The sequence below is a fragment of the Chaetodon trifascialis genome, chromosome 6, assembly GCF_039877785.1.
Source record: "Chaetodon trifascialis isolate fChaTrf1 chromosome 6, fChaTrf1.hap1, whole genome shotgun sequence".
NCBI lineage: Eukaryota > Metazoa > Chordata > Actinopteri > Chaetodontiformes > Chaetodontidae > Chaetodon > Chaetodon trifascialis.
In genome coordinates, this window is record NC_092061.1 from 26,153,581 (window position 1) to 26,181,052 (window position 27,472).

The 27,472-nt window shown below is 40.6% G+C and overlaps 1 protein-coding gene across 2 annotated transcripts; it reads left to right on the forward strand.

The window, feature by feature from the left end:
* The first annotated feature begins 2,563 nt into the window (after positions 1 to 2,563).
* On the forward strand, positions 2,564 to 27,142 carry zfr (zinc finger RNA binding protein). 2 transcript variants are annotated; one of them, XM_070963564.1, is made up of 20 exons: positions 2,564 to 2,654; positions 2,831 to 2,912; positions 6,046 to 6,325; positions 7,201 to 7,339; positions 7,812 to 8,030; positions 10,359 to 10,597; positions 11,074 to 11,277; positions 11,659 to 11,977; positions 12,460 to 12,653; positions 12,757 to 12,876; positions 14,557 to 14,702; positions 15,531 to 15,687; positions 16,930 to 17,132; positions 17,582 to 17,732; positions 17,983 to 18,124; positions 20,237 to 20,334; positions 21,178 to 21,273; positions 21,566 to 21,677; positions 23,172 to 23,269; positions 23,688 to 27,142. In XM_070963564.1, the coding sequence occupies exons 1-20, from the start codon at positions 2,618 to 2,620 to the stop codon at positions 23,868 to 23,870; spliced, it is 3,219 nt and encodes a 1,072-aa protein (XP_070819665.1). In that variant the 5' UTR covers positions 2,564 to 2,617; the 3' UTR covers positions 23,871 to 27,142. The 2 variants fall into 2 exon arrangements, 1 of the variants encoding a protein (XP_070819665.1); XR_011602270.1 differs by lacking the exon at positions 20,237 to 20,334 and having other exon boundaries at positions 2,566 to 2,654; positions 23,688 to 26,828.
* Positions 27,143 to 27,472: the final 330 nt, after the last annotated feature.

The window sequence follows — 27,472 nt, forward strand, 5'->3', positions numbered from 1 at the left end:
GCATTGTATTTGTAATTACTGGTCTTTTTTAAGTCAGAGAAGAAACATGATGGTGCACAGCTGCCAGCTGCTGGGTGTAATTATGTGGTGTGCTATTGACCTTGTGGATTCAAACATTTACAGAACTTGCAGGATGCAGCCCACCCAGTGCTAGCATGGCAAAGGTGTGGGTGGATAGGGTTTCCCAGGATGTTAGACCACCCAAAGAGTGTTCTGATGAAGAATAGAACAGCCTTCTCTATTGAAGCTGCACTGTCACTTGATGCCACTGCTGTTTGTAAAGATTCCAAAAGCTCCGCCTCCACCTCAGCATCCACCTGTAGGCTCTGAGTCCGTTTCCCAAGGAGAGAAGTGAATATCTTCAAGCCCAATCCCTGCTGTGCTGTATGTAAGTATTCTAGATTCACATGTTAATCCATTCTACATGCACGGACTGACTGCACTGACTCATGTGTTTTCTGTTGTCTGAACAAGTTGGGAAGGACCAAAAACTACAAACCAGTTAAACCAGAAAATACAACACACTGGCTCTTCATTGGACAACTTGCTTTACAGCTTGCCTCTCATTCAGCCCACCCATTCACACACACACTGGAGGCAGTGCAGCAGCCATGCAAGGTGCTGGTCTACCTATTGGAGGAAATTTAGAGTTCAGCGTGTTGCTCAAGGACGCTGATATAAGGACAGGAGGAGCTGGTTATTGAACCACCAACCTACTCAACCTCACAAGTACCACCACAGCTGCCTGAATACTATATCTGATTTTTCAGTTTTCAGCTTTATGTCACATATTACCATTTTATTCTTAATGGTATTCAGGAGTTTTCATTGCCTGGAAAACAATATATGAATATGACAATATATGAAGTTTGCATCCAAAGAACCGCTTTCTAGGATTTCTAGGTGTTTCTGGGGGATGGTAACTAACACACAACTTTATAAGTTGTACAAAAAACAAATTTTATAACTTTATTCACTACTTTAGGTGAACCTGGATCATATTTTATCAGATGCACTGGGTTTTAGCTCTCTCTTTTTAGCTTTAGTTAGCTCTCTTAGCAGTGCAGCTCGTGGTCGTAGTAGCTGACTTGGCCCCGGGGTGCCAGATCCTCCTCTGTACTGTATTCCTAATCATTAAACTGTCCTCCGTCAATCTCAGAGGCTATGTTTGGTCCCACCATGTTAAGTGGGAGCTCTCAGAAACAAATAGCACTCTGGAGCCATTTCATGGGAACTTTAAGAGATTTGTTTTAATTATTTAAAAGAAAAATCAATATTGTAAATTTTGATGACTAAGAACAGAAAGAATTTCCATGTTGCATGGCATATACTTGAAACATTTAATATATGCCATTTCATCTGACAGTCAGAGGCCAGAATAGAATTAATATCAGGCACAAAGGGTGTGACTGGAACAACACGCAAACCACCATTCTGTCTATGCTGGATGGAGAGACTGGATTCTGTTGCTTAGACAGGATAGCTAAGATAAGCCATGGCTGTGTCCGAAAGAGTATATCAATCAACATGTTCTGTTTTTGTTTTTTTTCTCACAACTTTACTGACATCTGAACACAGATCAGTCAAGCCATTACAGTTCTGCTTGATCCCCTACATCTCTCTCTGCTCTCCAGCTTTTCTCAACCCCATGAGGCAGAAGACAAACGTTTGCCTGAGCCCTTGTTTGAGCCACAGAACACCTTCTATGTGGAATGACCCTTATCAACATAAGGTCTTCTCTTCATTAAAAAGTATTTATGTATCAATGATTTGGACTGTGTTTGCTTAAGTTAGTGTCTATGGTTCAGCCTCAAAAACTCGACTGGAAAAACTATATAAGAAAGAAGGCAGGTCAACACTGTACAAACACAAGCTCAAAGACAGTGTTGTCAAACAATTACTACTGGACAAACCTCAAAGGGCATGGTGGATGACACCTTCAGAGGACTACACACTTCTCCCTGACATCATTCCAGAGTGCTTCAATGTGAATCCACTGAACTTAGGGGCTCTTATTAAAATGTTGTTATTATATGTACATTCTCAGGCGTAATCCCTGTCTTTAATATGAATTTGTGGAAAGAATTTAACAGATGTTTTTTGCCCCAGTACAATTTAAGAAATTCATATAAAACTTTTCCATACATACTATTCAAGCAAAGAATTCATGTGCCTACATAATTTTAGACCCTTTGTTTCCTCTTAATGTTATAACAGTAAAGTAATGCACACCAAGGGTTGCAGTGAGGTGCTGATCACTAGAAGCAGACTTGAGAACAGAAAAAAAACTTGCTCCTGAGTTGTTTCTAGTTCTATTTTATTTATTTAGTCTTTGTACAATGCTTTATTATTATTGTTGTTGTTGTTGTTGTTGTTTGTGCATTTGCTTTCTTTTTTTGTATTTCTGAATTTATGTTATCCGTTTTCTCGAATACTCCCTGTGATGTTATTTGTTACTTTAATAAAATTAATGAATACAAAACAAACGTCCCCAGAGAAGCATGCCCATCCCCCCTCCCGTTTCTCCGCGCAGGCGCAGTGACGCCTTTTCCGGGTACGACACGTAATATAAATAGGCTGGTCTACAGTGCGGGTGTTGGTAGAATATACGAAACCAATGATTCCCATATGTCCAGTGGTCTCCTTCACCTATGGTGAGTATTGTTAAAACGTGCAGATAATTTTACAGTCAACTAGAAAGGCTTAAGTAACGTTACAAGCGTACAAGCAATATTACGCGAGTGACGTTAATGGATAGTCCTTGGACCGCTCATTTGAGCCTGCTGCTAACCGTTAGCTTAGCGTCACCCTGTATGTCTGTCCTCCGCAGTGCCCAGCCGGCTTGGTGAAGATGCCAAAATGGCTACCGGCAATTACTTTGGATTTACCCATGGCGCTGCCGCCCAGTACAGGTAAGGGTAGCCCAAACATTCGGCTTTTCGCTTACAATATGCTGCATACTGTTTTCAGCTCAAACGTCAGCTGAGTTTGCAGGCATGTAGAGGCTGTAATGGTTCCCACTGTTGCCATTGTTCAAGCTGGGGGAGGGGGCGGTTATCCTTCTGCTGCAGTTGGACGCAGAGTTCAGGCTGAAAATTACACTGCGTTAAAAAAAACAAAAAAAACACGGGGGGCTGCGTTGATGCCCTTTGCAAAGCGAAAATGTTGCACAGCAGATCCAGTCGTAGTAATACATCAACCTGTTTCAGGGGTGATCAATCGCCTAAACACTGTACTGCACAGCGGTCTGTAATATGAAGAGGCCGGAATTTCCAAGTCATGGAAGCGGTCGTAGTTTTTCATTCATGTTGCTTGGAAGTCCATCACCAGGACTCAAGGAGGCCAACACCCGGCGGGTGGTGCCAGCTGACAGACGCCTCCCTCGACCCTAAGGGCAGGGCAAAATTTCCTGGAAGTGTGCATAGTTGGTTGTCATGATCAGCAGCAACATCTGGGCCAGGAAAATGAAGCCAACACGAAAATGCCAAAAAGTGCACTTAAAAACAAAAACAGATATAAATGTACTGAGTTATTTATTTAATAACTATGCACCAGTACAACAATCTTAAACCAATAGCTTGGTCAAACAACATGTAAAAAAAAAAAAAATATAACAAGTGTAACTGGCTTGCATTTTCCTGTTCGGTCAGACAGTGACCGTCATCAGGACTAGGTTAACTGGTCATGTTTCATACAGCATTTCAGTGGTGTAAGAGCCAAAAAAATGTTTTCCCTTACTGGGTGTAGTGGTTATGAAACCATAACACAAATGTCCACACTCTCGAGTTGCGGCACCGTCGTCACATCACACCCCAGAATATTTTTTCATTTCACAATTCAAACAGCAGCTCATTTAAATCATGATACTCTTTTTGTACTATACTGTATACACATACTGTGTGCCGACATGGTTTACCTGTTGTCAGATATCTCTATGGAGACACTTCAAACCTGTCCTTTAGAATGGCGTTACCCGAATGTGTCGATTAGTGGAGGGAGACAAAAACAGACTTTACATTCGAGTCCGTCCCTCAGCAGCATTCAGGCAGCCTTTCACTGCAGATTCAGACCAAAGCCATCACTAATCTTATAGCAGCGTTTGTCTCAGCAGATATGTGGGCATACTCAGTATAAGGAATGCAGTATTTAAGCATATGCTCAAAGTGCTTGAGCTCTGCTACAGTGTGCCTTCACTTTTGCTTGCTGCTCTGTATAAATGAGCACAAGTGGTGATTCAGGAATTATCCACAGGTCAGAGTCTAACGATGGAGCATTACTGGTGTTTTCTGTTTATTTTTGATTGGTGACAGCTAGAAGAATAAAGTATTTGAGCGCTTTAACTGTTGCAGTAAGAATTGTGGACAGTGAGCCACTGTTGAATGTTAACATTTTTTTTCAACATGAATTACACAAATGCTTTTTTTTTATTTTTCCCTGCTGTACCAAAACATACTGAACTTTAACTTTAAAACTGAGTTACATACCAAACTACGAATCTTATCTACTGTTGCGGCCCTTTCCATTTCGATTCATTAAATTGTGACACAGAGAGTCTGAAGCAACTCATAAGATTCCCAGCCATGGGGATTTCTAGTTTAGTGTCAGGGTTATTGGTGTATCAAGAGGTCACACATGGCCACCGTAGTTACTTTATGCGATGACGCTGTTAACATACACGTCAAAAGACAATGAGGACTGTGGTTTGGTCACCTTCGGCTGCTCATGTTTTCTTCTACTTGTTTCTGATGCTGGTAAAGGTTGTTGACAGTGAGGACAACATTGTTCAAATTGTGGAAGAATGTAGAGACAGTCACCCCCTACAGTACTGACACGAGGCAAAGCATCCCATTGTTGTCCTATATCCCAAAGTGAAAGCTAATGAATCTTTCGGAAATGATTTGATTCTTATTCCTGGGTGTCAGATTTGATTCAGAATTGATTCTCGATTCAAAACAGATTCTTGTTTGAATGACTAGAACAGGGGGCTCTATTTTCAGGCTCTTGCTCCAGTGAATGTGTACCAAACCATTTACTGGTGTCCTTAGTCCACTGAGATACAACATTAAACATGGGAACTGGCAATTAAGATAAGTAATATGCAACCTTTTTATGTTGAAAGCATTAATTAATTAATTTGAAAACATCTTACAGCCTCAGCCTGTATGTGAATAACAAAGGTGGAGGAGGGAGTGGTCCACTGTGTTATTTATGTCAATATGTCCAGTGGTGGAGAGCAGCCTCTCTGCTGCACCATTAACTCCAAAAAGCGTGAGTGGTGCAGGGTTTTTGAGGTGAAACAGACAGTGTTTGTTTGAGTTATTTAATGCTACAGTGTGTGTTTGTCTCACTCTTGTTTGCCACTGCTAATCACTGCTACACTCATGTTAGTGTCTTGAGTGGTGGCATAGAGAGTTCACAATGTACTTCATGTTCGTCTTGCAATGATAATTATTTAGTCATTCAAGACATACTTGAAAATGCTTCATTTTTTGAAGGTGACTTACAAGATAGCTCTAGCATTTGTGCACTGTACATTTTGTGAATCCGTTCCAAATCGTAGGAGATGAGATTTGACATTATGTGAATAGATTGTTGTCTGTTTTTTGTTTTTTTTTCTCTCCCCTCACCCACCCCTGTAGTGCAGTCACCTTTGTTTCAGAAACAATTTGTTCGACCTTTTTTGGGCTTGCCACCGAAGACTTTCACTCAATGTTGCACTATGTGTGATAGCATATGTGACTGTAAAACTTGACCTGATTTTAAAGCACAGTATGATACCTCTGTCTAGTGTAGAGGTGATGCTATCCACATATGAAATTTTAAAAACCAAACTATGAATTAAAAGCACAGCCTGTCCTTGTCCCACTTCAATACACACACACACACACACACACACACACACACACACACACACACACACACACACACACACTGTGTATATGGGGCCAAATATGTTCTTACTGTCAAACACACACTCTTACAATAGGAATAATACCAAGTTGCGACAAGCTAACTTTTTGCGTTACTCTTTGTGTTCCCAACCAGTCAGCAGCCAGCTGCCGGGGTAGCATATACACATCCCACCACAGTGGCCAGTTACACAGTTCATCAAGCACCTGTAGCGGCACACACTGTGGCAGCGGCCTATGCTCCCACTGCAGCCACTGTTGCTGTAGCTAGGCCTGCACCCGTCGCTGTGGCAGCTGCTACTGCTGCAGCTTATGGAGGATACCAGCCAACTCATGCTGCTACTGACTATGGCTACCCTCAACGCCAGCCTGAAGTCCCACCGCCGCCACCACCAGTCACCTCACAGAACTACCAGGTACATCACAAGTTTTTGCTGCCACACAGATGGCAGAATTTTTGTAACAACTTGGTTTTATCATTTTGATCACATTCTTGGTAGTCACCATGGATTTGCCCGGTTATTTCTGTGGGTGGAGTGGGGACCAGATGTTGTGCCTTCATAATCTGTGGAGGATCGCGGGTGTCATGTCAGTGTTTGAACTTTTTACAGCATTCCATTGATTAATAAATTGAGCAATAAAGTAAAGAGTCTGCGAATTATAATATTAATTATGAATAAGTTAATTGGGTAAAATTCAGTCATGTCATTTAATAATAGATGAATGAATACCTAAATAAATAATGAAATTTCACAGTCAATTTGAAAAGTTTATTAGCTGAATTCAGAAATTGAATTGAGAGAATACCCTATTCTTCCATTATGTGACACTTTGGGTCTTGCGCTGGTAAAACAATGCAGATCAACCCTCACCAGTAACCCCCCATGTTACATATTTCCATTACATCTTTGAAGGCACAGTGTGCTAATCTTATCTAAGAAGTTAAATAATCAACACTGTGCGCTTCACATGCACATATTGCATCTGTTCTTTTTTTGTATTTTTTATATTCATTTTTCATTTGACTTGCAGTTGTTTGTCTCTTGCCTTTGTCAGCTGTCTTCACAAAACGGTCTGTGGGCTTCCAAAAATATTTGAACCTAAGTAATGGGGTATTGCCAGTATTATGCTGATGACCAGATGTTTCAGGAGTGCTAACATTAGCTGATTAAATTCTCACGCTGATGGTAGCATCTTAACTAATATGGGATTCAGTGTCTTTCTGTGGACAGGAGTAGCAGGGGATTCAACCACCAACCCTCTAACTCTGTTTTACTGTTTCCCTTTGCAGGACTCTTACTCGTATGTGCGGTCCACAGCTCCTGCTGTAGCTTATGATAGTAAGCAGTACTACCAACAACCCACTGCGACAGCAGCTGTTGCTGCTGCACAGCCACAACCCAGTGTGGCAGATTCCTACTACCAGACAGGTATGCTAAATGCACACTCATTGCATTTTCATTCACTTATACACCCTTCAGACAACAAGCATACGCCACTGTTCTACCAATTGAGTGTTTAGCCAGCTTTGGCTAATTCATATGAGACAGCTTGTTACCTTACTTCTGCCGGCACCCTCCAGACTGTGCCCAATCATGTTCAGGAGGAGGGTAGGCTGGCAAGCATCGGTCCATTCATAGAGACCCCTTCATCACGCCACCGTGTGGGTCTGAATGGGGTATTACCTAGTGTTAACTATGATGGGTTACTTAACAGACAACAACCATCCCATAGCCAAAGCTGATCAAGTGGAAGTGTTGGACTTTTGAATGTATGTACCCTGTATGCCATGATGTAGATGTAGTTACCAAGTTTATTCAGTAGTACTCATTCAACATTTTGCTGTGCATTTTAAAGAACATGATTTTGAGACATATGTATGTCCACTTTGGTGTTTTGTAGCCCCCAAACCAGGATATAGCCAGGGGGTAACATCATACACCCAGAGCCAGCAGACTCGACAGGTGACTGTGATAAAGCCAGCTGCTCCCAGTCCAGCCTCATCCACATTTTCCATATACCCAGTGACCTCCACTGTCCAGCCTGTGGCTGCTGCTGCATCTGTGGTCCCTTCTTACTCCCAAAGCCCAACTTACAGCACCAATGCTGTCACCTACTCTGGTAAGCTTTGACACTGAATGGAGTGCTGCTTGAAATGGTACAAAAGATTGTTCTTGGAAAACCAGGAGGCTGTTTTTGGTTTTCACATTTCAGTGTACATGTACATGATGTATTTTTCTGATTAGATACAGAAATCAAAACACACACACACACACACACACACACACGATTTAAGATCATGATTCTGACCTATGATTTGTATGGATACCATTATTTAAAAAAACAAAACAAAAAAACTTAAGTTAGCTAGTTAATGTGCTACATTCACTAATGTCTTGATTAAAAACAGTATAAAACAGCATTCTAAGATGCATTACTAGGAAATAAAGTATAGTTCAGACATTGATAATTAATGACAGCTAGCGATGACACTTGCTCTGGGCTGCTTTGTGTTGGCTGGACGATAGGGCCATAAAAGTGTACAGCTGATTGAGCAGAGGTGTAGTGCTTTTTGTTTCAGTGAAAGAGTGCACTTATTGCACGCACATGTCCACATTCTTGTTTAAAAGATTATGTTAAGGCCCCTACACATGATCAGCGGTAAAAACGCTTTGCGCCGGCTGTCCCATTGTTTTCCTATGGAGAGAGCGCTGGTGCCCGACTAAACGGCACCGCTACCCTCGGCGTGGCGCACCGCTCGGATCTGCCGCTTACCGCTGCGCTCAAAGTTCAAATTACTTGAACTTTGACCTTGTTTGCTGCTGACCTTTCAAAGCGCAACCAATGAGATAACAGCTCCAGGCAGTGTTTATGAACTACCGATAAGCTAAATACAATGCTAACGTTAGCTTAGCTGTTTGTGTACGCAGTAGTCACTGCGTCTGCCTGGAATAGCAACTACTACTACTACTGCTACTACGACGCTACTGCAAGGGCCTTCTTTTGCGACTCAGATACATTGTGTGTAATAATTTACAAACAACGATTAGCTTTCCAGAGTGAAAGGAAGTACTTGCGTTGCCTAGCAACGGTGAATCGCTTGCACTTGTTGATGACGTATACCTGAGCTCCGCCGCCTCTGCTCAGCGCCTCTGCGCCCTACCTGGTGGTGAGCGAAGAGCAAATTTCTTATCATGTGAAGGCCCCTTGACTGTTCCTATGGTGGCAAGTTTACATATAGTACATTAGTCAACTATAACTGACCACACGATCAAATGTTTGACTTACTGTATGAATAATTTCATTATTTTTAGAATAGTACCTAGCAGTCAGCACATCTAGCTAAGGAGTATTAGGCGATATCATGGATGTAGTAGGTTGTAATTGGTATCGCATGAGGGGAACAAACACAAGTAATGAATGATTTCATTTTACTTTCGTCCATCTAACAAGTGAAGCTGCATTCAAAACATTCATTCTGAGGAAAAGTTGCAGTACAGACAGAGGTCAGTGTCATCTAATGAATGAAATGAAAATGCAGCGAAGCAAGCTTTCATTTCCTGCAGGCACTGTGGATGTAGCACAAGCAGGACAAGTTGAGCAGGCTGTCATTGTGATGTTTCTTTGCAAATGCATCACATACAAAGAAGCTGCCAGAAGAGTGAATGGTGAATGAAAGGATGTTTAGGGTCCTTTTCAACTTTACTAGTTAACATTATTTCCTAGAGGAAAAAATAATTTAATTCACTGTGCTGCTTAGAGGCTACCGGCATCTTTTTAGGTTGCATGTTTCTTTGCGTGTTACTCAATGAATGAGTTGATGCTGTGCATCAAGAAACATGCCTTAAATGGCAAAATGACAGTTTTGACAATTCCATTTATTTTTATTGGCTCTTGTGCATGACATTGCTTTAGTGATGACTGAATCTTCAAGAATTTTAACCTGATTTTTCAAACTGCAAATATTCCCTTTCTTTACTTGGAGAAACGTGTGGCAGAGCATTGTTCCATTGTGCTCCAGCAGCACTACACCTGTGCTACTGAGTGTTAGCATTTAGCTGAAAGCACCACTCAGCTTGCCAACATGCTCAAAGTGATGTGCTCAAAATTCTGACATGCTGACTTTTAGCAGGTATAATGTTTACTTAGTTTATCTTAGTTTAGCTTGTTAGCATGCTAATATTTGAGAATTTTTGCTAAACATACAGCACAGCTGAGGCTTATGGGAATATCACTAGTTTCGCCTTATAATGGTGCTGGATGAAAGGGTTTTTTTCCAATTTTTCCCAAATAAAAATTATGCTTACGAGAATCATTTAGTGTTCGTCTCCAAGTCTGTGACCAACCGAAGGCATAAACCTTTACTTTTTCATGGAGCTGTTTCAAACAGCTTTGAAATGACAGAGCATTGAGTAGGTTATAAGTAAGCCCTTGTCTATCGTTTTCCAGGAACCTCATACTCAGGCTATGAGGCAGCAGTTTACTCGGCAGCCTCCAGCTACTACCAGCAGCAACAGCAGCAGCAGAAGCAGGCAGTGGCAGCTGTAGCAGCGACAGCAGCGTGGACGGGGAACACTTTCACTAAGAAACCCCCCTTTCAGAGTAAGCAGCTTCGGCCCAAGCAACCACCCAAGCCCCCTCAGATCCACTATTGTGATGTCTGTAAGATCAGCTGTGCTGGCCCGCAGGTAAGTTCAGTATACCCCACAATCACACCATGTTGTCAAATGTGCTAAGTGTTTTTAAAGTTTACGATATGTCAGTATAAACCACCTTCTGTTTTAACAGTCCACTGTGTTTTCTATTGTACACCTGTAACCCAACGGGACTCCCCCAGGGCAAGGCTTTTCATAATGCAAAATAATCCAAAGGGCCTCAGGCCCTGAAAAATCACACTAAAAAAATGTAACTTGTAGTATTGTTGGGGGCACACTGGTTTGGTCACTGCAGAGTGTCAGTCTTTTCAGTCACTTTCCAGTACACATACACATATTTGCAGAGTGATTTAGGTTAGAAACATGTAAAAAGTGTAAAGAGGAAAGAAAACCGTGGATGAGTGCAGATTAATTGATGTCTTTAGATTTACAGTCTAAAAATCTTACAGAGTAACTAAATATTTGTGTGACTAATGGCTTTGTTTCCCTCCAAACATTGAATGCATTAGACTTACAAAGAGCATCTAGAAGGCCAGAAGCACAAGAAGAAGGAAGCGGCACTGAAGGTTTCCCAGAGCAGCACCAGCAGTGGAAGTGGTGGAGGGGTGTTGGCCCGCAATGCTCAGAACCAGCTCCGCTGTGAACTTTGCGATGTTTCCTGCACTGGTGCCGACGCCTATGCTGCCCATATCCGTGGAGCCAAGCACCAGAAGGTATGGATATGAGTTGGACATTACATGTCTACCCTGGAGCTAAGTGGTGTTAACCCTGTCCTCAAGTGCGGTTTGTGTTTGTTTGTTTGTTTGTTTGTTTGTTTGTTTGTTTGTTTGTTTGTTTTTTGTCCAATAATTTCATTTATTTGTTCAATAATTTCATTTATTTGTTGCCAAATTTTCTTAATTGCAAGATCTTGCACTGTTTGTAGAGATACAACACAATAGAAAGTCAAATAGAGTCAATCAACAAAATCTGAAGTTTAAAAAAACTTTCCTTCTTTAGTCATGAAAAAAATTGTGTTGTTGGAAATCAGTAGTTTACTGTGTTGTCAGACTTACTGAAAATGTTCCTTCTGTAACTTAATTTCTCTTCTCTAGGTTGTGAAGCTTCATACCAAACTTGGTAAACCCATTCCCTCTACTGAGCCCAGCATGGTCACTCAGACATCATCCTCCACCACAGCTGCCCCCAGCAAGACCACCACAGCTACTTTGAGCAGTTCCAGCACCACCAGCTCTCTGTGTATGGCTGCCTCCTCCTCGTCTGCCAGCAGCTCCAGCCCCCCCTACCTGAAACCCGTCAACATAGTCAGCAGTAGTGTGGCAGGTGTCAAAAACCCGTTAGCCAACAGCATATCTGCTGCCAGCTCTGCCTCAGCTGGAAAGAAAGTCAACGCGCCCAAGATCAATTTTGTTGGTTAGTAAGCACGTCTTACTCACCTTTTCAGAAATTCCTGAAATATTTGAACCAATAGTTTGTTTGTTTGATTTTTAAATATAATCTTGCTTCGTTATTGTCAAAGCACACATGACATCTTCGGTTGTATTTCATTAGAACAAGCAGATGTTTTCTGTGGTCAAATATTGAACAATTAATTAATCTCTCAGAATATCAGCTATGTGATTGTGTCATCTTTGTGTGACTCTTTTTTCTTAAACTGCACTGAGTTTTATAGTTGGAGTGTCAATACTATGTTCATTACAGGTCTATACATTTATTTGGGTGGCGGTCATTTTAAATGACTTATTCTATAATAATTCTAGTTATTGTTCTGTGTAGAAAAATCTTTTGTAAAGCCATTTAATCAATCCTAAAAGTATTGAGTTCTTACCACCTTGACAGTTTTGTCACATTGTCTTGTTTTTACTCTATGATTAAATGATGTAATTCCTTTGCAGGTGGAAATAAATTACAGACCACAGTGAAGATGGAAGAGGCCAGAGCGGAGGCGAAAGTGGAGGTTTCTAAGCCTGCAACGCCCTCTTCAGGTAGTCAGGACCTGAAGACTGAAGTGTCAGATTCTCTGTCCACGTCGGCCCTGGCTGCACTGCAGAGTGACGTCCAGCCCGTTGGTCATGACTATGTTGAGGAAGTAAGTTTTTCATGCTGCATGGGCTAGAGCCAACAATAGATGTGTACTTACTGACCAGATATACATTTAAATCTTGAGTGTAATATGTGGAACTCTTTTCTAGGTCCGAAACGATGAGGGCAAAGTCATCCGCTTCCATTGCAAACTGTGTGAATGTAGTTTCAATGATCCAAATGCAAAGGAAATGCATCTAAAAGGACGTAGGCATCGCCTGCAGTATAAGGTTTGTAGATGACATGCACCACTTCACAGAATTTTAATACATGCATGTATTTCTCAGGTGTTTCAAAGCAGGAAATGAAGGTGCATATTTGTTCCTGTAGTACATATTTTAGTAATGTGATTTATTTGTTTTATGAACAAAGAAAAGTCATCCTATTTAAGAGCTGCAGAGCTGAACTAAGCTGTCTGCAGGAAGACATCAGCAAATGGGTCACACTTGTACACACTAATCGGAATAGACACACAGATGGAACATTTTTTTGGCCACTGACCATTCTGAAGTGAATGAAGCTGAAAAGTTATTAAGCCCTATTCATCAGTGACATAGATGGATTGCAAACTATAAAGCATGAGCATCATGCAGGTTGTGCATGATGCTCATATTTCATTCACAACACAACCAAACCAGAATTTTCCTTGAAATGTTACCAGGAGGTGCAGAATTGGCAGTACAGAATGCCCTGAATATCAATCCCTGCTCCTAGGCATGAAGCATTCCTGAAAATTTCATGGATAGACTACATGTGTGAAAGGAATTAGGTGTTTACCCTGTTATTGACGACCGACCTTTCCAATCCAGGGTATACCACTCAACTTCCATGCTGTAATTTTGTGGTTAAGTCATAAAACTGCCATGTATTTCTGCCTAGTTTCTAGTGACTGATTTAGGGCTGGGCGGTATACCGGTTCACACCGAATACCAGTATATATTTTTGTTATGATGTGAATTTTTAATATACAGCCACACAGTGTATGTGATTACACAAGGTCCGGAACGCTGCACTGCGTGACACTGTTTCAGACGGGACCGTCAATGTTGCGCTTCTAAACAAGCATGGTGTGCAGCGTGGTGAGGGTAAACTGTAGTGCTCTGGTGTTACGTTATGGTGAAGATGGATGAGACAGACATTGAAAAGGACACAGAAACTCGGCAATCACAAAGGTCCTGGTTGTTTATATAAAGAGGAGGGGGTTTCTAGAGTGGAGGGAGCGCTCTTCATGCAATAACCTATCTCTGGGCTTACTTCTGGATCATCATTGGTGTTACTATGGTGAATTTGGGCGTGGCCCCTCGAATCTCTTGACTCTGACTGGTCAATAGAGGTGTCGGTCATCAAAATTGACCAATTGGTTGCTGAGCTATTGGCAGGTTTAACTGCGCAGTTAGTTTCACCGTTTCACAGTTCCTGCATCTCTTTTACACATGAATGAGCAGAGTGCTCACAGAGGACTCTGCTGAGCAGCCTGAAGTGTTATTTTGCTGTTTTATTTGCATTTTGTCCTTTTATGAGCGATAAGAACATTAGCAAGCAGAAAAAAAGGCTGAAAAAGTGTTTTCAACTGAGGAGTTTCTCTCTCTCTTGGACGAGATAACGGTACTCTGCTCAAATGAGCGCCTGGATATACCTGTGTTAAAACATCTGTCTTCCAGAACAAAGAAAATAAATACCGTCATATACTGTGATACCGTCATAATTTTGTAAAATTCCATGATATACATTTTTGGTCATACTACCTAGCACTACTCTGATTGTTATTGTGAGATCTAGCAGCAATCAAAAAGTGCTCTTTGCTTCATGTTTAACTTAAGACATTCAAGTTCACTGTGTAGCTGAAGGGAGATTTCTTGTTTCCATTTTCTATATTACACCTGTGAAATCGTTTATTACATATTTTGTAGAAAAAGGTGAACCCAGATCTGCAGGTGGAGGTCAAGCCCAGCATTCGAGCCAGAAAGATTCAGGAAGAAAAGATGAGAAAGCAGATGCAGAAAGAGGAGTATTGGAGAAGAAGAGAGGAGGAGGAGCGCTGGAGGATGGAGATGCGGTATGGTCTTTTTTTTCTTACCAATGGTTGTTATGGAGGAAAGGCACAGTAGATGATACATATCTACTTAACTTGCTTTATATTAGAAGATGTGTCAGCAATCCTTAAGGCTTCTTCGGTTCTGACTGAGTCATTTTGCTATGACCATGAAGTAAACAGAACAGAAATGATGTTGGATGTGCACTTCCATGTATTTGATTGGCTACAGCAGCACCGTGCAAGATGACATTGTGACCCTTGTGAGTCTTCTGCATTCTAGGTGTCTTCTGTGTCACTGCAGTCTCATTCATCTGAATAAGCTGAGTTTTATTTACACACGGGCCTGAAGTCAGTCTGAACGCAGCCTGAATTCCGGGCACTTAACTTTTTTGTATGGTTGTTTACACCTTTTAGAGTCTTTGGGGTCACATGTGGGTTGTTAGTCCACCTATCTTGACAACTCGAGGTGTAAACAACCCTAAAGAGATTAAACACCTGGGATTTCATGCTTTGAAGTCAGAGCTGAAGAAGCCTTTTTGATGGGAAGCAAAAAGTCCAGTTGCTTTCTTTTGGCTTGGCACTTTTGAATATACCATGACTTAGATGACTGAGGCTCTTACACACATACCAACAGAGGGAATATATTCTGTAAGAATGGTGTTTATCCCTCCAGTAGAGTTTCATAAACCTGGATAATCTATGCCAGGAGCACTGAAGCGGTTTGCCAGTGTCATGGTGGAACAACAGCTTGCTGCAACACTTTCATTTTGCTTTTTCCTTTAATTTGTCAACCATCCATTTGTACAGTTTTAAACTGGGAAGGATGCTAGCTGTAATTTATATTTTCAGGCGTTATGAAGAAGACATGTACTGGAGACGTATGGAGGAAGAACAGCACCACTGGGATGACCGACGTCGTATACCAGACGGAGGGTATCCACAGGGGCCTCCTGGTCTACTTGGAGTCCGACCTGGCATGCCTGGCCTGCAGCCCCAGGGACCTGTGGTAGGACTTTTTGGTTGTGCTTATTCAGTGTCGCTGAGTATGTTGTTAAGGACCGTAAGTTGTTAACACACTAATAGTTACCCCCTGGTGACACTACAAGCTATTACTTTACTATCTGCTTGTTGACATCTAAACCCCACACACCTTTGTTAAAACCATCTACATACACAGCAGAATACAACAATACTGTTTCTGTGGAGAGGCTGCGTCAGAATCAAATAAGATTTTAGACAATATTCAGTAGACAGCAAGTGTACACCGAACGAAATTTCGATTGCAACAGGCTCAGCACAGGGTTGAAAATATTTAAAAAGTACACACACACACACACACACACGCACATATTACTCTCTCTATCTATCTATCTATCTATCTATCTATCTATCTATCTATCTATCTATCTATCTATCTATCTATCTATCTATATGTGTGTGTGTGTGTGTATATATGTGTGTATGTGTGTGTATGTATGTATGTATATGTACATGTGTGTGTGTGTGTGTGTGTATATATATATATGTGTGTGTGTGTGTGTAGTAATATGTACAGGTATGTTAAAATAAACAGCAGAGTATTATGATATATACAGTATGTGAAATAAATAGTGTATAGAATAACCTGCAGGAATGTACAGTAAGATAAAAATAGCAGCAGGAATAAGGTTAATTCAAAGTGCAATTGTGAAAAATGACATGAAGTTTTTTAATAGTGGTGCAAAAGAATACTCATTTAGAGTTCAGCAGTCTGATGGCCTGGGGGAAGAAGCTAGCTAATAAGTAGCTAAAAGATTTTAGAAACATTATACATGTTGATCTTACTGTGATTATTGGCCACTGATTGAACATTATCCCTGTTAATGTTTTCCCAGTTAATTTGGTTTTATTCAGTCGTAAAACAACAAAACAACTTTTTTTTTTCTTTTTTTTTTTTCACATATTGACAAAACACACAAACGGAAACAGAAAAGGTTGAAATCAGGGAGATGTTGGATGTTCACGGGTCACCTGCAGTGTTAACAATGGCTCAGGTCAAGTGACGTAGTGGTTGTGAGGAGAGATGAACAAAGGTCTGATCACAAAATTGGACAAAATACTTGTGAAAACTACTTGAACACTCATTTTGATATTGAACTAAAATTGTAAATCAGTAATGCTGTGTGCACTTTCTTCCAGTTGTCTGTTTTTTGCTTTACTTTTAATGAACTACAATGACCATTAAACACAGGCTTGCGCTTTCTTCCAGCCCCCCCGTCGACCTGATTCTTCAGATGACCGCTATGTCATGACCAAGCATGCAGCCATCTACCCGTCAGAAGATGAGCTCCAGTCTATCCAGAAGATCGTGTCCATCACAGAACGTGCCCTCAGACTGGTCTCTGACATCATTACAGACCAGGACAAGACTAAAGAAGAGGACAAAGAGAAGAAAGAACCTTCTAAAGACAGGTATGATGGTTGAGCTGCTTATTTCTGTCAGATTGTCTGAAATCAGTTAAGTTAGAATGATTTTTCTACCATCATCCAAACTAATAGAGGCCTTGGCTAAAAAAAGTGCATTTTTGGAATGAATCTCCCTACCTTACTTTCTGCGTTTTGTTGGCTAGTTCATAGAGTAAGTTGGATAAATGTAGGTGCTAGCATGTTTCCTTGTTTCATGTCGTCTTGTTTCATGTCGTCTGTCCTCTGAACACAACGTCAGCACTTTCAAATTTGGCTGTTTAGAACAGTTGAGTGAAACGGTTATTTTCTGAACAAGTCAAATCCTCTTTCCTTTTTAAAGTAGTAGTATACATTGTTTATTGCAACAAGCCAGTTCAGTCCTGTGTTTGGATGTATTTCACATGTCAAAATGATGACATGTTTTCCTTTTCCATCTTCCTTGTGTAACTGTCTAGAGCCCTGAAGGGAGTGATGAGGGTTGGAGTCCTGGCCAAAGGTTTGCTTCTACGTGGGGACAAGAATGTCAACCTCGTCCTGCTCTGCTCTGAGAAACCCACCAAGGACCTCCTCACCCGCATTGTGGAGCACCTCCCCAAACAACTAACAGTACTACCTTTACAAATATCACACCACAATGAATTTCTTCAGTGGCTACTCTAATAGATACTTTTCTTTGTAAGACACCTTGTTGCCTTTGGTTTAGTTATACAATTGGGTTGTAAAAATAGTATAGACGACATCCACTAGGTACTGTATGGTCCCTGCCATTACTTCGAGGAATGACTGTCAACTAAATGTGTGTATAATGGACTTTAAAATAATCTTTGCACATTTGCATCTACGCCATTTCTTCCAGATGGTAACACCAGAAAAATATGAAGTCAAGGGATCTATCCAGGAAGCAGCCATCATTCTGACGTCCTGTACCGAGCCAAAGATGCAAGTGACTATCACACTGACTTCACCTATCATCAGAGAGGAAAATGGCCGGGACGGAGGTTGGGAAACCCATCACAGCCTTTCCCATTGCACCTCTTTTCTTGTCTTTCTGCTATCTTTCTATGAAATCAGTTTCAATATGTTGGTTGACACCCTGAAGAGCACGGTCCTGCTGGCACTCCACAAAAAATAGTTTTATTTGGCTTTAAATTTGATCATCCTGGCAAACATCTCTTCATTTATCATCTTCAGAAATCAGAAATGACAGGGCAACCAAGGAAGTGCAGGACCATCACATTTAGAATAACTGAAGTTACCCTCCAGGGTTTTTTGGGCAAAATTTAAATTTTTAATACCATCTTTGTTTAAACAACTTTTTCAATTAAACATTACATTTAGATAATCTGCCGTTATTGGTACCAGGTTCTATTTATGTGAAGGCCAATCACTCCTAGTGTAAATTTGATGAAAGAGGCAAGTGCCAGCAGTATTGCTCTTAGGGACTTTTGCTCTGTAACTCCTACCTCTCAAATGCTATCGATATCCTTTAAACAAAGCATGATCAGTGTTTGCATTGTGTTAAGTCTAGTTTTTCCCAGGTGAGATTCTATTTTGTTTCCTGTGTTCCAGGGCATTCTGGTTCCATTTTATTGTTAGCTGTATTCAAAGGGAGACATGCATTTACAGTATTTTTTTCTCCAAATTTTCTTTCTGAGATAAGGAGACAAAAAAAAGACAATTCCTGCAGATGAACAAATAGACAACAGGAGGCACTTCTGTTCCTCAAGTTTGATTTGGAACGAATTGTGCAAATGCATTTGGATTTTGCAACCCTTTCTGAAAACCAGATTTGGCAGAGGACATTGGATGTTATTTTCTCACAGGAAACAAATCTTCCTTTTGTGTACTGGTGAACAGTTCACCTTGCTGAGGTCCCCTGTTCTGAAGTGCTCCCCTGAGTTGACATGTTCCTTCACACACACGACTCAAAATTGGGCTCAGTAGGAGATGATATTCAGACTGGCTCAGCAAAAAGAAAGCCTTTGGCCAGTTTTTGTCATTTTGATTGCACAGACAATGGAAAGATAAGGACAAATAATATCAAGATGGACCATTCTCTCTTTTGAGTTGATTGACAATGGACATATGAAGCTAAACCAGGAACAATATTGTTTTGAAACCTGATTATTTCAAATTATTCTTAGGGGAGTATTATAAAAGATTCAGGCAAGAAGGCTATGACTGAGGAATCTTTGGTTGGACCTGAGTACAGCCTTTGGTATACAATGATTGTTAGGGGTCTGATTCCAGCCTACTGATGTTAGGTATGCATGCAGTGATATCCTAACCCCTTTTGTTTGCTGGTAGTTCTCATGTTTTTTTCTCTTCTTCAGCACCCATTGCTTCCTCCTTTTTGATATTCGTAGTAATTTTTAGAAGTCCAGTACAAAAGAGCCCATTATTTCTTTGGAGAAAAAAAAAATCCAGTACATTGTCTCCCATCAGAGGTTTAGCCCAACAGCTTCGGAAGGATTTTTGACCAAGGTTTTCTCACATCCCAAAAACTTTGCCACACCTACTACTGCCATGCCACTTTTTATCAGGTCACTCCCTCTTAGCCACTTGCCTTTTCTTTCTCTCTGCACCAAGGGCAGACTAATAATCAGTAGCCATGGAAACCCTCCTCTTTCACAATGCTTGAGCAAAGAAGAAATTCAAAATTACCATGGTACTTACAAGGTAATCCTAAGGTTTCCAGCACAATTGCCTGATAAAATGGTACTGGCTTCAAGACATTTCTGACCTAAACCCATGTAATTTAGCTTTATTTTTTCAAGCACATCAGGCAATTTGTCTTCAATGTTGAGTCAGTAAATTCATAACCCTTTTTTAATGACTTAACATATTATACACAGTCAATTTGAATATTTTCACTTATGTTGACAGTGTGTTGGTTTTGTCGTCAGTTTTTTTTTGTTTTGTTTTGTTTTTTTTATAAATAATAATACCAGTAACCTTTTGGAAATTGCAAAATAAGCAACCAACTGTAGGTTGTCTTGGGAAAAAAAACATTGGTATGTGTGGCAATGTGTTTGTTCTTTGCCAGCCTCGCTGACCTGGTCAAACACCCATTCCTCATCACCATTTTGACACTTCAAATCCATTTTTAGATGTAACTTCGAGTTTGGTGAAAGACCCAGCGGACGTCTTGGACAGGCAAAAATGCCTTGACGCTCTGGCTGCTCTGCGCCACGCTAAGTGGTTCCAGGTTCGGAACATCATTTTACTTTCTTATTGTAGCCTTATGAGATGCATTATTTATTTGTTTATTTATTTATTTGTGTTTTACACATTTGGTTTTCATTTTATAATAATGAGGAAAACTATGACTATTTGAAGCAAAAAATATTCAAGGATGCCACTTATTTCAACAAGGATCTGGTTCATGTCCATCATATGTATTGATTATAAATCGAAGTTCATTTGAAGCTCTAATGAAAAATTGTAGCAAAAAACTGGCATCCTTGTATTCCCCTTTCAATTTTCCAAGTACTGCATTAGAGCTACATGTGATTCCATAAGGCTGCACAATAACTTGCACAAAGTTGTGCCATCAAGAAGTGCTTTCATGTTCAACGTTTGTATTGTTTTATTCTATATATTTTTGTAGAATGGGGATTGAGAGAAAAAGGAACATCTGAGTAGTTTCCTGTGTTTCTGCTACCTGAGCTAAAGCACAGGCAAAGTAAAGCAGATTTCCTTGGCTCTTTCAGTCCCTATACTCTCCTCTCAGGTGTACTCTTGTACTTTTAAGTACCTGTTTGTGAGATACCTGGATAAACCTGGGGTCAGGGTTTAGAAGATGGCAAGAAAAGTCCTCATTTCTTGTGCATCTTGCAAACTTTGAACTCCCTTACTAACTGTGAGGCACAAGACTACTGGGAATGGCAGCTGATTGCAAACTCTTACAGCTTATACACACCAACCATACTCAAGCTTCCATTATGCACAGTAGTGTTTGGACCTCTATGACAGAACTGATTCACTTGTTTTTGGTCCATCCCTTGTCACTCTTGGTCACTCCGTAAACCTAACTTTATTGCATCAAAAGGCTAGAGCCAATGGACTTCAGTCCTGTGTGATCATCATCCGAATCCTGCGAGATCTTTGTCAGCGAGTTCCTACGTGGTCGCCCTTCCCAGGATGGGTAAGTATATGTTATGAGACACCTATGCACTGTTTGACTCTGGGCTGTCCCTGATCAGAGTTGACATTAATGAGCAAAGCATGCGTTGATTGTTAAATCAAGACTTTCTGATTACCTAGTAATTATTCAAGTGGAAGTCTCACAACCTTTGCCTGTGAATATTCTCATTCATCCAGGTCGTTTAAGCAGTTCGTGTCATGACAGTGTGTTGTATACTGACTATTTTAATGCAAGCAGAGACTGTCTGTGTTTGCCAGGCATGTAAGCCATATTCACTGTTCACTGTGTTCAGGCCATGGAGCTGCTAGTTGAGAAGGCCATCAGCAGCGCCTCTGCCCCCCTCAGCCCAGGTGATGCACTGAGACGTGTCTTTGAATGTATTTCGTCTGGAATTTTACTCCCTGGTAAGATATTTAGTCTTCATTTTCTGATGTATTGATAAGTGTTACTGTCCTTTTAGATAAAATAAGTGTGGTTCATGTTCATGGCTCTGTTCGCCAGTAAGTGTCTCAGCTGAAAGGGGGACACTTCTTTGGATTCATACTCACTGTAGTTACATACACTAACGGAACCTGACTGAGAACCTTATGTCGTTCTCTAAGAAATTCTCTCCAAGGAGGACTTTCCATACCGTGTCCATTTTTAGTATGAAAGTAGCCAGAAGACATTAGCTTAACTTAGCACAAGGACAAGGAGCTGTGAGGAAACGGCTAACCTGGCTTTGTTCAAAGGTAACCTGTTACTCGTTACTTTGGAATTCATTATGACAACATTGTTCCTGTTCGACAAAACTCTACATTTCTGATGTTTTCAGGTCTCCGCGCTGGCTACGGCAGTAGCCAGAGGCATTATGCTACTATGTTGTCTGTCCATCCTATTCTCATGAACACAACATCTCCGCCTGGAGGGAATTTCATTATATTTTTGCACAAATGCCCACTTAGATTCAAGGATGAACTGTTAAGAATTTGGTAGTAATCTTGAAACTGTGTGATTTAGGTCTTCAGTGCTGCTGGGTTGAAGATGTGTGTGAAGCATCTACATTGTAGTTTGTAGCTTCTTTGCAGCAACATCCGTATTTGAAGCATTGTAGTCCACAACAAGCTCATTGGTTTTGCTGATATTGAGCTTCAGGTGATTGTCGTTGCCTCATGATGAAGCTCTCTATCAGTCCTCTGTGATCCTCTGGAAAAATAGTCTCTAAGTGAAGACAGCAAGTTTCTCACTGGAATCACACATGTCATTATAGTGACAACCTCCATTTCACCACAAAATACACTTAATACCTTTTTTTTTTTTTTTTTTTTTTAAACTAAATCCCTTCAAAGTCTTCACTCATGCAATGATCTAGGATCATGTCCAAGTCAATATCTGAAATATGGTTGTGATTGAACAGTGGAGCTTGTTTTCAAAAACTACAATTTTTAACAATTCTGCACTCTGAACTTTAAATTCTTGTCAAAAATCAACAGTTGGTCCAAGAAAGTTGAACCATCATGTATTTCAAAATGGGAGGAACTTGACTATTTCACTTAAACTGATGAATATTTATGAAGTCAAAGAGTTGACTGACTTTGCCTGACTGACTTGGTCAAAGGCTACCAAAACATCCCTAAATTGCGCATGAAAGTAGGACACAGTGACAGTAAATATCTTGTGACGTGTATGTATAGAGCTGACTTGCCAAATGCGTAATCAAATTGCACAAAAATATCAGGCAACACGTCTGTGTTGATCAAAATGTGATTAATTTTAAGAGTTTTATTTGTACATTTCAAATGTTAGTGAATATTCCGTCCAGTTCTGTAATTCTCACAGATCTCCATTTACCATCGAGAGGACACTGAAAACATGATAAAATAAAATTTTGCTTAATGTTCTTTTACTTCCTTTAACAGGTGGGCCAGGATTGGTTGATCCTTGTGAAAAGAAGCCTGTCGATACCCTTACACCTATGGGAGAGCAGCAGAGAGAAGACATTACCTCAAGTGCCCAAGTACAAGCTCTTAAATTCTAAACTTATCAAACTGAGACATGAAGACATTAGACTGAAACTTGTGTCATGTCGTGAACAGTTTAAATCAGAGAAATGACTGAGCCTGTCATGTGATGGTAAATGCACTGAATCCAAAAGTAGCGTTTGAATGTAAGTCTGGAAAACAGAGAACGACCTTTTATGGATTTTAATTTGAATCATGTAGAATTACATTGTCTCCAGTTATATTTGATTTAAATATTGGGGCATAATTTGGCATTATATTGTCTGGTGTTATTACCTGTTGTTTGGTACCAGCTGTTCACCTGGGCATGTCAGGCATCACATGAAATGTTTTGGGGATATCTTTCATAAAGACATTGAGACGCCCTCTGCTGGCTGCTAATTGTTTTGAAATGTTCTTTGTGTTTTTGTACAGTTTGCTCTGAGGCTGTTGGCATTCCGTCAGATCCACAAAGTTTTGGGTATGGACCCTCTGCCACAGATCAACCCTCGCTTCAACATCCGCAACAGCCGCAAGCGTCGCCGTGACAACAGTGATGGGACAGACAGCTTCGAGGGTGAAGGCAAAAAGGACAAGAAAGATTATGATAGTTTCTAAGTTTCTGTTACTAATTTAAAGTAATCTACATACAAAAATGTACTAACATGTTGTATGCGCTGTCTCCTGTGTACTGGCTAAAGTCCAGTGTTGCTGTTGTTGACCCCCACCCTTTTTAAGATGTACCAGTGTAATTGCAGCTTCACACTGTATTACACAAAAAAATGTCAATTTGTGTGCTGTTTTAGTTGTAGATTTCTTAAAGTTGGGGTTCAAACCTCTGTACTAGATAAAGCAGTTTTTATCTGATGTGCTTCATAAGTAAGTAAAGCTTTATTTATATGGCACTTTTTAAAACACACAGTTACAAAGTGCTTTCCACACACGCACACAAAAATATTAACGAACAAATGATATAAAACTAAATTCTAATATAAAACACAGCACAATGAGAGAGACTAAAACAAAGCAAAACAGAGATCTATAAAAATTCTTGCCTATAAAGATGAGACTCTAGAAGCCACTTAAAACAGTCCCAAGATTCAGTAAACTGCATAGATGATTCCAGAGGGTTGAGGATGACACAGCAAAAAGCAGTCCAAGCGGGGATGCATAAAAAGCCAAGATAATAGGATTGAAGTGGAATGCGGCCTGAGGAGATCAGATGTAACTTGGGGCAAGTTCATGTAGAGCCTCATAAATAATCAACAGGATCTTGTAGTTTATTCTGAATTTTACAAGAAACCAGTGGAGGGAAACAAGAACAGGGGTACAGCTTCAGGACGCATTGGTCAAACGCTGATTGAAGGTGATACCAAGATCTTAGCAGCAGATTTGATGTTAAAGTGAAATGGACCAATAAACTCATCAACTGCAGAGGAGAAGTTATCAGGACCAATTAAAAGAATTTCTGTTTTGTCAGGGGTTAGGTGGAGGAAGTTAAGAGACATCCATTCTTTGGTGGCAGCTAAGCAATCATTGACGGAGGACAGTTGATTCAGGCTGCTGGGTGGAGCAGAGAAATAGATCTGTGTATCATCAGCGTACAGTGATATGACACGTCCTGAAAACAGCTGATTAAATAACCCAGAGGAAATGCGTACAATTTAAAAAGGATTGGTCCAAGGACTGACCCTGACGGACCCCACACAGCAGGGGAGCTGAGGAGGACCCGTGACTGTAGATGCAGACATTAAAATATGTATCAGTCAAATGGGAATCAAACCTTTTTGAAGCTGTCCCAGGAATGCTAACAGTTATCCAACCTATGGAGTAAGATGGCATGATCAATGCTGTCAAAGGCAGCACTCAAATCTAGTGGGATAACAATGGAGTATTCAACTTTGTGTGCATGTGTAAGAATATCATTTGTTACTCTGAGTACTGTGCATGAGATGGAAGCCAGATTGAAATTTGTCAAAGACCTTGACCAACCCTCAACCGATCTCAGAGTGTCGTCTGATAAAAGGGTAGCTTGGTCTGTAGTTCTCTAACTAGGGTCTAGAAAGATTTTTAAGAAGTGGCTGAACACTGGCAACTTCAAAACAGTCAGGGACAGACCCAGATGGCACCTGAGACAGGAAAGAAGGATTTTAGGATTATTGTAGAAACTATCACAGGAAATGAAGGAGGGATGCATATGAGCTACAGTGTTAAGGATCTGCAGGGAGACAGGAGCCAGTTCAGACATTAAAGAAGGGTGGCTGAATGGTGTGGAAGATTGAACAGTTGACAGTTGGCCCTCAGACCATTGATCTTAACATAAAATGATAGGACATTGATGGATGTACAAACTGGTTAATGGTGATAAACAGGAACCTTGGGTTGTGTTTATTACTACTTAATCAAGCCAGAAAAGTAGGCAGCTCGTGTATCTTTAATAATCTGGTTCAATTTAAACCATAGCTCCTTCAGGCGATGAACTTCAAGTTTAGATTTTTTTTCCATCTACGTTAGGCCTTCCTATAACCTCTTCTTTGTTGTCTGATATCAGTGATCCAAGGGGTTGTATTAATAACTGGGACAGCCCCTGAAGTGTATATAGAAGTAATAGAAGTGCTAATGACAGTGGCCTCTTAAGCTTCTGCTGCTGCTGCTGCTGATGCTGCTGTTGCTGCTGCTGCTCCTCCCCTCTTAACTGTGTTTTTGTTTGATTCTAAGTCGTGGGGGTCGGTGGCAATCACAGGATGAAAAATGGAGCCAGACCTCCCTTTGTTGTGAGTCAGGAGGAAAAGCAGTGATCAATGTAAATGCCTTCATTCATCTGTATAGTTGCATTCAGAGATGGACTGTGTTGTTGTTAGTGTTGTGAAGCGTTCATTTGGCCAACCTGACTTTCAAAGTTTTTCTTTTGAATATGAATTACTGTGCTTAATGCAAGTGACGTGTGATGCTGTGGTCTTGTTACGTCTCAGCGCTCGGCTACACTAAAGATAAAAGACCCATGAGGCATCACACAAAGATTCAGAAGAACTTTTAGTGTTGATAGATCTTTGTTAGTAGTGAAGTTGTCAGCCCTAAATGTCAGTGTTACGTCTTTTTGCTTTCATATATATGAAAGTATTTGTATAATCTTTAAATAGATTAAAAGAAAAACATTTTGGTTTGTGGAAAGCATAGCCATGTTCATATTGCGTACTGTTTTGACTTTTAAAAATTTTGTTTTCCTGGTTGATGAGGAACTTTATTGGCTTGCTTGCCTTTTAACTTGGTTAGGTGCTAAATTAAGTTCAGTACTGGAGATAAGAATAAAAATCCTGACTGGGAGTGGGAGGGACAGAAATGTAATTGCCCTTCAGTGTAGGTTCTCTTGTGAATGCTTGCCGTGCTCTACATTCTGCTTTATAACTCCAGTAGCAGAATAAATACATTTCCAGATTGAAGAACTGTGTATCTTTTGCTGAGTAACTTGCTCTCTATCATACAGTGTAAGCCAGGGTTTGCATCAAGCCTACTTTACAAACTAGTATTTGTCCATAATGACTCCATTTTGAAGCCTCCGTGAAGTCTTCAGCTTCCCCGCTGTGTCACAGCTTGAAGCTTTGGGATGCTCTATTGTGTTTCTTGGGACCAGCCTCCAAAAAGAGAAAATCTGCACATCATTGTCATGAAATTATGAACTATAGTGGGAGCCAGCCTGTATTAAGTGCATTCACATGAGGACCACATGAACCCCTACTACTTGTATAATTGGAATATAAATCTGGACCAGAGGTTTTACCCACAATAAATAACCACTGGGGCCATATTCCAGAAAGCAGCCTCAGTGAAGACTATGAGTCTGTTAACCTTGAGCTGATGGAAACCTGGTGCTTTAAGTTCCAGAATTCCAAGATGGCTGAAACTGTAGGCCAGGGCCTACAGCAGCTTACACTGACCCCAACCTGCTCACTGGCACTGGCAACTAGTCCTGAGTTTCAGTGTCTCCTTCTGTTGTGCTGAGCCTGGAGGAGTTGTTCATCAAGGTATTTCCTTTTCTTCCTACAGTCCATCAAAGCTCAGATCATTTGTAGGTTGAAGTGGACGAAATCCTGTTTGGACTTTAAATTGTTGCCTGATGGTGACTTTTTTAATGTTTCTGTGCGGTCTCTGAACATTCTCCACCCTTCAGAAATTCGATATTGGAAAAAACTCTTTGTCATCTTGGTGACAAAGAGTGGTGG

Excerpts from the sequence above, each read along its gene's own strand:
- zfr (XM_070963564.1), top strand. The coding sequence starts at position 2,618 with ATGATTCCCATATGTCCAGTGGTCTCCTTCACCTATG. Across the intron at positions 6,326-7,200 it reads TCACCTCACAGAACTACCAG|GACTCTTACTCGTATGTGCG; the intron begins GTACATCACAAG and ends TTCCCTTTGCAG. Across the intron at positions 21,274-21,565 it reads GGTCGCCCTTCCCAGGATGG|GCCATGGAGCTGCTAGTTGA; the intron begins GTAAGTATATGT and ends CACTGTGTTCAG.